Source organism: Portunus trituberculatus, chromosome 10 (genome assembly GCF_017591435.1).
Source record: "Portunus trituberculatus isolate SZX2019 chromosome 10, ASM1759143v1, whole genome shotgun sequence".
In the NCBI taxonomy this organism is placed as follows: Eukaryota; Metazoa; Arthropoda; class Malacostraca; order Decapoda; family Portunidae; genus Portunus; species Portunus trituberculatus.
Window position 1 is genome coordinate 12,505,335 of NC_059264.1, and position 13,837 is coordinate 12,519,171.

At 39.1% G+C, this 13,837-nt stretch overlaps 1 protein-coding gene across 1 annotated transcript in view; it reads left to right on the plus strand.

The window, feature by feature from the left end:
• Window positions 1-13,837, plus strand: part of LOC123502143 (kielin/chordin-like protein) — a 71,634-nt gene that overhangs the window by 7,501 nt on the left and 50,296 nt on the right. The window contains exons 2-9 of the mRNA XM_045251363.1: window positions 4,165-4,293; window positions 5,809-5,916; window positions 7,988-8,131; window positions 8,726-8,854; window positions 9,798-9,929; window positions 11,682-11,792; window positions 12,151-12,300; window positions 13,127-13,234. Of these exons, the coding sequence (XP_045107298.1) occupies window positions 4,165-4,293; window positions 5,809-5,916; window positions 7,988-8,131; window positions 8,726-8,854; window positions 9,798-9,929; window positions 11,682-11,792; window positions 12,151-12,300; window positions 13,127-13,234 (1,011 nt within the window). The remainder of the gene's footprint in view (window positions 1-4,164; window positions 4,294-5,808; window positions 5,917-7,987; window positions 8,132-8,725; window positions 8,855-9,797; window positions 9,930-11,681; window positions 11,793-12,150; window positions 12,301-13,126; window positions 13,235-13,837) is intronic.

Here is a 13,837-nt window from a genome sequence, read left to right on the forward strand (position 1 = left end):
TTTACTTTCTCACAAAGACTTTTGAAAGGTCATAATTATATAGACGCGACCGGTTTGGTTCCCACCATGTACCCCCATAGACAGGGCAGGTTTGAAGCCTATTTGACCATATGGACCCGCGCAGCTTTATTTATACCTACTCTATAACCACCACACACAACAGGCTTGTTAATGTCTAGGGCTCTAATGAAAACACAGGCCCTACCCATATATGCATCTGCGTAGGCTGCTCTTGATAGAACGTTCTCCTTGTTAAACTCCCGCTAAATAATAGTGTAAGTGTTCTTGAAAACTATAATACCTTCCTCTACAGTCTACACCCTTTAAAGAAGGAAGGGCAGTGTTGAGACAAGACACATCATAGTTTGAGGTGCTCCACACACACTGTCAAGATGGTGTTTGCGAAAATTACGGTTTCTTTTTATACATTGAGTATGTCTGATATTATAACAGGTATGATGGAAATTGATTCTGTCATAATTTCTCGTTCAACGCGATTGACAACCTATTTAGTAGATACTCAACAGTCAGCAGTCAGTAGAAGGCCAGCGGCAGCGGTAGCAGACAGCAATGGCGGACGGCGGCGACCACTGATCACACATTAGTACTGACAACTGAGGTTCGGTGAGAGTTTACAGAACTTTTGAACAACTTCCTTCGATGTAGAAAGATAGCACAGTTGTCAAAGATGAGCATTATCACTGACAAATTGTTAAAAAATATACTCCTTGTCAAAAATTCTAAGTATAAAATGACACTCTTAAGCTTTCATGACATGAGGGAGCTTGGATCGTTTATATCACTTTCATTCCTACTTTTTTCTTTATTGCTTCCTGTGGAGTAAGTTGAAAGAACAAATAATACCACCGATAGTCCTTACCTAAGCTATGCTCCTCAGCTGTTGTCGCAATGCAGTGCATTTGATTTCAACCAAAACTTGCACCACAATATTTTGATCAAACGGAAAAGCCGAAGTTAGAGAAGAAAGAGGAAAATAAAGTCGTATGTAAGCCTCTATATAAATGTATTAACAAGGAAGGGTGGCAATGGGATGCGAGAAAGGGAGGAAATGACGTAGGGAGCAGGGAAACATAAGGCACTAGGCAGGGACTCGGGGAAAGAGTGAAGGAGGAAATGAGTAGGAAGGATGCTATTATATGACTCACGTGTGTGTGTGTGTGTGCTATGCAAAAACACACGCATGACAGTGTGTGGCAATGTATGAAGCAAGGACTGTGTCAACAAATCCTCTGATATGTTGATTTTTTTTTTTTTTTTCAACGGTAAGTGATTGTAATGAAAGGAGATAAGCGGATGTAAGATTGAGGCAGAACGTTCAGTGCAAATGTAAGAGTGTAACATTTCCCAAGCCGCGAAGATGACTTTGTTCTTCCCTAGTGTCTTGTAGTCACAGATGGGAGGAGAAAGAAAGATGCATTCTCTGGAGAGGATTAGATCAACTTTTGAACTGGTAATGGATGAGCTACACAATTAGGCAACCTGTGGAACTCCCTGTCTACTTCTTAATCTTCCCCTACCTACCTATGACCACAACTGTTTGAAGAAGGTGCCAAGACATTTCGCTAATTGTGGATAATTTTGTTCCTTTTGGCTCAGCTCTCAAGGACAGGAACCTTCAGTGGGCACTTTCTCTAGTACCTTTTCGTAGCTCATGGGTAATGCTGCTATTGCTTAGAATAAATAGTGAATAAATTGTAACTTCAAATCATTCAACTGACTGAAAATTAATGTGTAAATAATGAAAGGTTAAAAATAATATGGTGTTCCTTGTGCTTTCAGTGGTGTATTGAAGGAATATACTGCAAACTTACACCACATATCGAGACTAAGCTCAAAGGTGGAGATAGAAAAAATCAATCAAGATTTTGATGTGTTTTAAAAGATTAAGCAAATAAGGGAGGGGAAGGAGTTATGGGTGGGGGAGTGGTGAAAGACAGGGTCACAGGAGGCAGAGATCAAGGGAATGAAGGAGGAAAACAGGGAAGGAGGAAAAAATCAGTATGAAAGATATTTATTGAATTATTTGTCTATTTGTGTGTGTAATTCACCACGGTTGTCTGCTGGTCACCCAGCCAGTCTTCCCCATTACGGAGCGAGCTCAGAGCTCATAGACCGATCTTCAGGTAGGACTGAGACCACAACACACTCCACACACCAGGAAAGCGAGGCCACAACCCCTCGAGTTACATCTCGTACCTATTTACTGCTAGGTGAACAGGGGCTACACATTAAGAGGCTTGCCCATTTGCCTCACCGCACCGGGACTCGAACCCAGCCCTCTCGATTGTAAATTGAGCGTGCTAACCACTACACTACGGTGTGTGTGTGTGTGTGTGTGTGTGTGTGTGTGTGTGTGTGTGTTGATTTAGAAACACTTGCACACAGTGTCTGTACAGCTTTTAAGATTAATACACGTGAGAAATTAACTTAAGAAATAGACATTACGAAATTCACTCAATCCTGCAAAAATACAATTAGATACATAAGAAGACACACACACACATACACACACACACACAGTGTAGTGTAGTGATTAGCACACTCGTGTCACGATTAAGAGGGCCTGGGTTTGAGTCATGGGAGCGGCGAGGCAGATAGGCAAGCCTCTTAATGTGTAGCCTCTGTTCATCTAGCAGTAAATAGGTGCAGGATGTAACTCAAGGGGTTTTGGCCTCGCTTTTCCGGTGTGTGTGGTGTGCAATGTGGTCTCAATCCTACCTGAAGATCGGTCAGTATGAGCTCTGAGCTCTTTCAGTAGGGGAAAGGTTGGCTGGGTGACCAACAGATTTTCATCATTGTCATAATCATAATTATCTGCCAATCACATAAGTTCATAATTCAAAATGAAACTCAATGCCACACACAGCTACCTTCAATAGGTACATAACTTGGTCTATCTTTCATCATAAAGGAATATAAATGCTGTACAAAGATTTCAGCCAAGGACTTTTATTAATTCTGGGTTTGTTTAGATCATACAAGCTCTCTATTATAACGTTTACTGTTCAGTATACAATGTCAGCAGCCGTAACCTGAAGAAGAAAAATGTATATACAGTATTATCTCAGAGACACAAGAAATGTAAGAATTAAGGAGGAAGGTGGAGAAATTTTGAGTTCCTAAGCTAGAGGAAGGATATAGACAAAGTAGACATGATTATGGTCTTTAATTAGATGTGGAAGTAGAAGTTTTAGGTATATTGAGAAGGAAATTGAGCAATGAAGGCCAACAGCAACAAATTTGTCTATAAAGAAGAGGCAAGCACGGGCAGAGTAATTCAAATTTGCATGATGAGGAAAGGTTAAGGGGGAGTACTTATTGACTTATGTGAAGTTTTAGGCATATTAACAAGGAAACTGAGCAATGAAGGGCAACAGCAACACACTTACCTAAAAGAAGAGACATTCATGGGCAGAGTAATTCAAATCTGGCATGACAAGGAAAAATTAGACTTGGGAGAGTACTTGTTGATTTTTGTGTTTTCTTAATCCATGTGTTTCCTATTTGTGTATTTTCCTTTTATTGTTATCCTTTGCTGATTTCCTCCTGATACAAGATGAACTCTGTGGCAAAACATATTAATATTCATCACTTGCATCCTTTTTGATTTTCCAGTCTTCTTCCATTGTAAATTAGGACAACATCACAGTACTATAGCACATTGTATTGGTTGTCATCTTTTCCAGCCTTTTTATTCATCTTTCTTCTTACCTCCTTGCCTCACTTTTTTCCACCTCATTTCTTTTTCCATTCTGTGTGTTATAATTTACGACCATGTTTTTTTCACTTATTCAGTATTTATTTATTTATTTACTTGCTTATTTATTCATCCTATTTTATTGCTATTATTTATTCTTTATGCCCTTTATCAGCCCTTTGCCAGTCTCCTTCAAATGTAAGACCAAATTAACTTCTTCAATTCTGCGACACATTTTTATCTTGAGATTTGCGTACAATTAGATGATCTTATTGACGTTAGGAAGGGTCTATAGAGATCAGAAGATTAATGGCCACAGTACTCTTTATCTTAATCCCCACATGAGTTTCTGAAGCTGTATAAAATCACCAAATATATATAAGCAGAATGAATATGGAAACATGTCGTGGTATTGAAAGAGTTAATACAACTTCCCTCCCTTACAGAACTCCCTAGTGATCCTGATGCTCCTGAGTGTGAGGGACGCCCACTGGTTGACCGCTGGAGGAAGGACTGCAACTGGTGCTCCTGCAATGAGGGGAGAGTGAGGTGCTCCCGACAACTGTGTCCTGAAGGTATTTGCCTCATTGTGCTCTCTCTGCTGTCTGTTGGTGGTTAGGACTGTACAAGGTGATGACGGGCTGTGATGTGCACTTACGTAGGGTCTCATCTGACCACTTTCCTTTCTTGTCTAGATTAAACTTAGTAGAAATTGCTGCACTTGAGCCAGTGAAGCCATCACTCTTACCTCATACAGAGTGTTAGTGCGAGTCATGAGGAAGCTTGAAAAGAAGATTAGATTGATTTTTTTATGAAAAGCTGTGTGCCAAAAGTTTTCACCTTGTCTATTTGTGCTCTTATGTCATATTAGTTAATTGTGTTGAGTCACTTGGCAGGTTTAAAAGAAGATTCGACATTTATGAGTTAGGACACCGGGTGGAGATGAATAAATGTAGATCTGATGGGTTTTCGCTTTTTCTTTTACTTTCTTATGCTCTTATGTTTTATGTTTTCTAATGCAGTGTTATCACATACTTTTTTTCTTTACTTTAGATTATTTTGTTGAGCATGTTCATTGTATCCGCCTGTTTCTGTTTTATGCAGAACTGAGTTTATCTCATAACGTTCCATGCTTTGATAGCAAATGTTCAGGTTTTCTTTGAATTAATGAATAATGTTTGTACACAGACATATATCCACACACACACACACACACACACACACACACAGAGGGCTGCAACAAAAATGGTGCCTGACTTAAGAGATTTGACTTATGAAGACAGACTGAAAAGAATGCAACTTCCGACCCTGGAAAACAGAAGAGAAAGGGGAGACCTGATAGCAATATACAGAGTGATGATTGGCATGGAAAAAATGGATAGGGAAGATCTGTGTATGTGGAATGAAAGAATGTCGAGAGGGCATGGGAAAAAACTAAAAATGGCCACTTATAGGAGAGATGTGAAAAAATATAGCTTCCCTCATAGAAGGGTGGAAGCATGGAATAGTTTAGACGTGGAAGTGGTCAACGCAAGGAATATTCATGATTTTAAGAAAAAGCTGGACATTAATAGATATGGAGACGGGACAACACGAGCATAGCTCTTTTCCCGTATGTTACAATTAGGTAAATACAATTAGGTAAATACACACACACACACACACACACACACACACACACACACACACACACACACACACACACACACACACACACACACACACACACACACACACACTAGGTAAATACACACACACACACACTAGAAGAATAAATGAACAAGGATTGTAAATTTTCATAAAAAACCCTTTGAAAACTGTTATAACCTCTTAAACACTATCATTAGAATCATGAAAGCACACTTGCCAATACCAATAACTTTATTTAAATCCTGTTAAACAGCCATTAAAATCATGGAAGCATTCCTGAGAACACCAGTAACATCCAGTAGAGCCTAGAAAATGTATGTAGGATAAGAGAATACTGACCAAAAACAACTGAATGTAGTGTGGTGTTTTATTTGATGTTTTTAGGATAAGAGAATACAGGCCGAAGACCACTGAAGGTAATGAGTTGTCTTGTTTGATAGGTCAGCAGGATCCAGAACCACAGTGTGAGGGCAGCCCCACTTGGAAGGATGACTGCAACACGTGCCGCTGTGCTGGTGGCCGAGCTGTGTGCACCGCCAAGCACTGTGGTGAGTGGCAGGTGGAGCCTCGGAGGGGTGTTATGACTTTCATAAGGTTTTGAAGTGTTGCTTTGCTTCTGCTTTTGTGTTGAGAGGAGAGTCAAGGCTAGCCTAAAGTCACTGGTGCATTGATATCAAGCTTATCTGTGACTTATGACTCTCTTCACATGGAGCATCTTCACAGCATGGTTCCTGCTGCCTTGTAACTGCATTAGTACACACACACGCACATAACATTCTCTATCATATGGTTGACACCCTGATGATCAGACAGCAGTATGTGTCATTGTAAGCCGTGAAGAGGCAACATTTTACCTCTGTAAGAGATAAAAATGTAGACTAAATTTGTTAGTGAAGAAAAAGTAGAATACTAGAATGAAATTATATATTTCATGAATGTAAAAACAATAAAGGAAAAAATTAAGATTTGTTTAGTTCACACCTGTGTCAGTTTCCAGCTGCTTTCATGTTGCTGTAGAAAGAAAAGATACTTTTATTCTGAAACTTTTATTAAACAGGATTTAAAGTTTTAGTAGATTTTAGTTTTTGGATTTATATTATGCTTCCTGTTGTGATTTTACTTTATTGGCACAAAGCTTATCACTGGTGCCATTTTGCCTAACCTATTTTTGGAACATGTGCTTCCAGTGTAGTATGTGAATGCATATTTTATCTTTTATTGTGAGTGAGTTAATACATAATAAGCAGTCAAGGCAAAAACAAGATGGGAATTATGAATATTTGCTTTGATGCCCTGGAACTTTTACCAGACATAATATCTAATGGTCATCCAAATCACAATTAGTTTTGGCTCCCCTGATCTTGAAGTGAGATGTACTTTGAATGTACAATGTAATGCAGTGTACAATCTTACTAGACATTGTATTTTAAGCTCATCAGTGCCAACAGCCACCATCTGTTTTGACATCTTAACTGAGAGTCAGACATTTAAAATACTGTCTTTGAACTCTTTTATGAGGGGAAAAGCTTTGTTCAATCTATCTATGTATCTTTGACATTTCACTCTGTCCAGGTGTATTCCAAGTGCATGGCTATGAGTGAACATCCTCCACCTCATTCTTTTCTGATGGTCCCTTCTTGCTTGTTCAATCCCTTGGCCTCTACAAACACCTCTCATACATGTACTCCTTTACCCTACCCATCTTCAAAATGGCCTCCCTCTCCTATTATCACCATCAATCTTGCTCTTACACACCTTCTATCTGATAATCTGGCTTTCCTTTCCAAGTCTTGGTCCTCCTCTTAGAGATTTTGGTGAAACTTTTGCTGTTCCCTTTTGATAATCTTGCTAAAACTACTTCCGTGAAGTTAGGTTTTCCAAGGGATCTCTGCCAGTTTTTCTCAGCCAAACTGTTCACTCTGTACAAGAGCCTTATCTGCCCATTTATGGAGTACTCTTCACATGCATTGGGGGTGTTCCATTCACACAGTTCTTTTGGATAGGCTGGAATCAAGAGCTTTTCATCTTATGAACTCCTCTTCTCTTATTGACTGTCTTCAGCCTCTTTTTCACCACTACAGTGTTGCATCTCTTACTACAACCTACCACTATTTTTATTGCAACTGCTCTTCTGAACTTGCTAACTGCATGGTGTATCTAAAACAGTGGCCAGTTTAGTTTGCAAGGTTTTTATATTTCTCTCTTGAAAGGAATAGACAGTAGAGGTGTGAGACAATGAGGGTTGGTTGAAGGTAGTGTTGCCAGCGCTGCTTAAATTTGTCAATATCAATCACTGAAAAATTATTGCATATGGTTTGAATTCAAGAACTTGTTTATTTTTATTAATCTAATGTTACCTGATTTTATTCAGATTTTTACAAATTATAATCTGGATTATAGATTTTCCAGATAGAAGCTTCAATGGTTCCTTCCACCCCAGCAGTAATATTCACTATCTCCCTCTGCTTATTCATTGATCCTTTCTGACCCCCTGGATATTCATTGACCTCTTGGATAGCCCCATCAACCCCTGGGTGGATATCGACCACTTTGAGAACCACTGCCTTATCTTGTCGTGTGTCTCCTTTACACCAGTAAAAGTGTACCTTTCCACCCCAGATCAACTTGGTCCAGAGCAGCAGATTGTGGAAGTGCAGGTGGAGAGTGCAGAGTGTAAGGAAGGCTCCCGGTGGCGTGTGGAGTGCAATTGGTGCACCTGTCGGGGAGGGAAGGGCGCCTGCACAGAGATGGCCTGTTTAAACTGTGAGTGTTGCTGCCACTCAACCAAAGACACTGCTGTCTGATGGAGCCAATAATTTGTATAGACTTCATTTGGGTTTTGTTCAGTTACCCAGAGCTATACTTTCTTAATGTGCAAAATATTCAAGACAGAAAAAACTAGAAAAGGCAGTAACATGTCGATATTCTCACATGTCACATCCTGATTCCTTTTTTTTTCTACCTTTGTTAAGATCTTAATCCAAAGCAGTTTATTAATTCACATATGGACTTCTACGTATTCAGTTTTAAAGTACAGTTGATGTAAAAATGAATATGCCTTAACCATACAAAAAGTACAGCAGTGTCTTAATTAAAGTAGACTTATACAAAGTAAAGATTTAGTACTAAACAATAAGATATCAAAGAAATTAATAAAATGCTGTCACTTGAAATTATAAACAAAACACAAAAACAAATTATCTCATTAAATATGCCAAGCTATTGGGTAGATAAGACAAAAATCACTGGTAAAGCTTTGCAGTGCTGTGAAGAGGGACAGTTGTATAGACACAGTCACTCAACAACTTTACAATCACCAATAAACCACATTGAGTCATGGTGTGGCCTTTGCTGCAGGGGATGAGGACCAGGCACGGGAGGATGGAATCTTGGAGTGTCACGGATCATCTCGCTGGAAGAAAGACTGCAACTGGTGTCGATGTGCCGAGGGCCGTGGATTCTGTACCAAGAAAGCCTGCCCACAGAGTAAGTATTCAAGGGTGTAGAGGTGTATTCCACAGGGTGTACAGGCTGGGTGCAGGGGACTGATGGCAGGGTACAGGTTAAGTTTGGCTAGTTTAGGTTAAATTAGAGTAGGTCATGGTTAGTTCAGGTTGTCTCATTTGGTGTAGGTTCGGTGTTTGGTTATGGTGTGATTCCTCTGAGCCAACTAATGGAGAGGTTTGGCTCACTAACACTTGCACTCTCAATAGGTTCCTTATTTTTACCTCTAATAAACCTCATTTTTTTTTTTTTTTAACACCATGTGGGCTTTTCACGGGATACTTTTTAGGGTACCTCAAAGTCCACCCACTAGGAAACCGTTGCCTTGAGTAAGGAAGCCCAACCTACACTCAAACCGTGGACAGGATTGGAACCCGTGCGCTTGGAGACCCCTCGGACCCCAAAGCGTGCATGGTTCCACTGTACCACGTTTTCTAAATGAAAAACTAGAGACAGATAGCAGGAGAATGTTGTTGTTCTCATCACTGCGGTGGGACTAGGGATGTGCACTATTATCAGGTATACTGGACTACCGGTATTTCGGCTGTATTACTGGTGTCAGAATGTTCGAGTACCAGATATTTCTTTGAGTACCAAGTTGAACTCTTGCATTCGAATATTGAAAAGTTTGACCTCAAAGACATTCAAGTATTGAGGCTTCACTGTACTTATTTAAGCTTATGTATTATGTATAATTATTATTATTATTATTATTATTATTATTATTATTATTATTATTATTATTATTATCATTATTATTATCATTATTATCATTATTATTATTATTATTATTATTTTCATTGTTCTTCTTCTTCTTCTTATTATTATTATTATTATTGTTATTATTATTATTATTATTATTATTATTATTGTTATTATTATTATTATTATTATTATTATTATTATCATCATCCTTTTTCCACAGCTGGTCCTTTTGACAACTTGCCGGAGGATGCAATGTGTGTCCCTGGCTCCCGCTGGCTGGTGGACTGTAACTGGTGTGGGTGTTCTGATGATGGCAGGAGCTCCTTCTGTACTCTGATGGCATGCATCCCTGGTGAGCGGCAGGTCTTGTGTGTTCTGAGTAGTGGCTGCAATGCACACACTTCCCTTCTTAAATGCTTTATCTTCTAATGAGAACTTGTAAGATACCACAAAGATGATAAGTTGGCTTCTCACAGTTAAGTGTCTCTTTCTCCATTGATGATGAAGAATCCCGATTGAACTATGAATACTATCATGAAAACACTCCTGAAAGCTTCAATCATTTTTCCTGCTGCCCATTAAGCTATCATTGCAATCTACAGTCAAGAAAGCTCTAAACATAACTTCTAATGTAGCCTTTTAAAAAGTTGGCTAGATAATGTCCACAGATGAATGAGAATACAAAGCGTAACACCTCCACATACCTGTAATGCTGTATAGTTGAGCATAAGAAGCATCCCATTCTCATCATTGACAATGTATTGAGTATCAACATACTTGTATTTAGAATAATATATCAGTAGAATATTACAGATATAAGAAAATGAGATGATTTGGCCATACGTATAGTAAAGCAAAATTACCAGAAACTGATTAAAAGGAGTTGGGAGAAAATTAGTTGGAGGAAGAAGTTTGATGAGAAGACAAAAGGCGAAATAGCAGGATGGAGTTGCTTTAGAATTGCAAATGATCAAAGTCTATTGAATTCATAGACTATGGGACACAGTAGTACAGTAGATCCACTCACGCTATGGGGCCCGAGGGATCTCCAAGTGCATGGGTTTGAATCCTGCCAAAATCTGAGTGAAGGTTGTGCTTCCTTACTTGTGGTAGTGGTTCCCTAACAAGTGAGCTTTCAGATAAGATGTCTCCTTTAGCCTGGAAATTCCCATGAAAAGCCCTTATGGTATATAAAAAGAAAAAAAAAAGTAAAAGTTGCAAAGGAGAAAAACAATTGTACGAAACTTGTACATGATGCCAACCCCTTGACTCTAGGAAGAAGAGAAGTATGGATATATGGACAGCAGGAAGAGTAAGGAAAAAAAAATGTAACCTGTGCTTTCTCTCCAGAAGCAATTAAGTCCTGTATGAACCAAGGATTCCCAACCCTTGCCCTAAACTTTTCAAATTTTCATTTAATTCAGTCTGTTCTCATACTAGACATGGCAGAAAGGTGGCACACAAAAGTACTTGAGCTTTCCATCACCTGAGTTTTATTCACTTCATATTTCTACCCAGAATCATACCAAATGTGTTTTCAAACTAGCCAAAACTGTCTTCATCAATAGCTTCATCAATAGAAAATGTCAAAATCTTTCAAAATCTAACTCCTCAGGTGTCTTCTGGGACTGTGACAAAAATATCTCTATTAACTTTGTTTCTATATCTTTCTCTCCTCTGTTTTAACCTGATAGCACCACTGCCAACTCATCTTTATTTGTAAAGCTGAAATTTCACTCAAAACTTGCTAAAACCTTGGATGATTCAGAGCTTGTTCCTCATTCTCCACCATCCTCTTACTTTTTCTTGCTACCCATTACCCTTTCAGTACCATGCCATGTTTCCATATTCATTCTGCTTACTATTTGGTGATTTTATACAGCTTTAGGAATCCATGTTGGGGGAGTGAAATAATGAAGACTCTGATCATTAATCTTCTGATCTTTATAGACCTTTCTTAATGTCAATAAAATGGTCTAATTGTACACAAATCTCAAGGTAGAAAATGTGCCGTAGTATTGAAGGGTTAAGATCATTCACTGTGTTATTTTCTGTGCCTTTATTGGCCTTAAATAATTCATGGTAATGTTACTGTATGTGTCAGGTTACGTTCACGAGGGACCCACCTGTGAAGATGGCTCTGTGTGGAAGACTGACGACTGCAACATTTGCCGCTGCATTGATGGCATGAGTGCCTGCACCAAGCGCCTCTGTGGTGAGTCTTAGGGAGGGATTCCTTCTCTGCTTCACTCAAACCACATGAGTTCCAGATATGCCTTTGCACATACTCTCTCTCTCTCTCTCTCTCTCTCTCTCTCTCTCTCTCTCTCTCTCTCTCTCTCTCTCTCTCTCTCTCTCTCTCTCTCTCTCTCTCTCCTCATATAAACAAAAATAAAAACCTGTGGATACAAGCATACAAATATTCATACCCAGCTAGTGAGTGGACTACTCATGTTTTGAATGAACTTTTGTTTGTCTCTGTGAAGAAAGTGTGCTCATTTAAAATTTAAAACTTGTTTCCTTCATTTCAGTACAATGTTGTAATTTTCTGAGGCACTTGTTGTCTTTTCCAGCCACTCCCAATCAGGAGCCAAGAACACCACAAGTACCAAATGAGCCAGAGTGCCAGGGTGAGCTAGGCATTGACCGCTGGAGGCAGGATTGCAACTGGTGCAATTGTCGTAATGGAGTCGGAGCGTGCACCAAGCGACAGTGTTTGGAGGGTGAGTCACACATAACACTCCTTTCTCTTGCACTTGTTTGAGACCTTTCTCTTCCTTGTTGTATTACCCAATCACCTTCACACATCAAATAAAAGATAAAGTAGACATTTGCAAGCCATACGGCCATTAAAAAGATCCCAAGTAGGGGTTGAAGAAGTACTGGTGAACACAGGAAAACTGGCTGGAGATACAGAATGCAACAACATTTGGATAAAGAGGGCTAGGAACCAGGAAGAAAGGGAAAAGGAGAAAGCAATGAGAAATGCAGCTAAAGAAAAAAAATGAGAGAAGGACAGAGAACAAGAAGAGTAATGATGTAGTTTGGAAGAATAATCAATCAAAAGTGTTTATCTCAGATTTTTCTTGGTACAATCTCAGAAAATAAATTTCCCTTGTAATAATGAATTATGTAGTGGAAGATGATGTGTTGTTTTTGTGGCCCCAGTGTTGTGTGCCCTCCAGGACTGTATGGCATAAACACACTAAGAGTAACACCTGGTTAGAGTAATGATGGCAATGACTTATGGCTCTAATTGCTATAAGAATATCAATCTTTTTGTCTTTCTCTTCCTAATACTAATTGTTTAAAGATTCCCTTTAAGGTAATGGCTGAAGAGTTTCTACTTATTCGTGTCTTGTCATTCATTTATCATCATCTCATTCTGAACACACAACTATTATGTGGCTTCCATTTGTTTGTCATATGTAAACATGAACATGAAGGTGTAACAATTCATTGCAAAGATTATCAAGGTGCAGCCTTTGTTTGTGTTGGCAAAAATATCTGGTATGGTAGAATTACTGTACAGTACTTCTTTTTTAACAGGTGTGAAGGACGACCAGCCTGAGTGTGAGGGAAACCCATCATGGATGAAGGACTGCAACCGTTGCCACTGTGTGGGTGGCAGAGCTGTGTGCACCACCAAGTTCTGTGGTGAGTTTAGGAAATGAGAAATGCAAGTTGAGAACACTGGGCTTGTGGTTGTGATGCAGTGAGTGACCACAGCCAGTAAACAGTTGGGTGAGGTACATAGCAGAGTAGATGGACTAGAGGCATGCAAATTGAGATAGTGTTTGAGTAGTTCTGACTTGATATGATAAGCCATACACATATCATTGGTAAAATTACACAAATGACAAGTGGTTTGTTAGGAAGATGAAAGGTAAAAAAATCACACTGATATTTAACAATATGCTCATCACCAATGCACATTGTTGTGATGCAAAAGAGGTCTGGAGCACCATAATGTGAAGACATTGTGCTGACTATTTAGTTCTAGTCAGATGATATTCACTTCATTACACTGACACTCCACAGTGCAGATGTTACTACTCTGGTGAGCTTGGCCTGTAACCATAATCCTTCACAAAATGCTGTTGAAGGCAAAAACTGGTGAGATGGTAAGGCTATTATAGAAAGAAAAGCTTTTATAAAAAGTCCAATAAAATGCATCTAAAGAATGTTTCTTACTGTATATTGCATACCAAAGTGTTCTCCATTAGCAAAGGCACCATTTAAGTATAAAAAAATATGTTT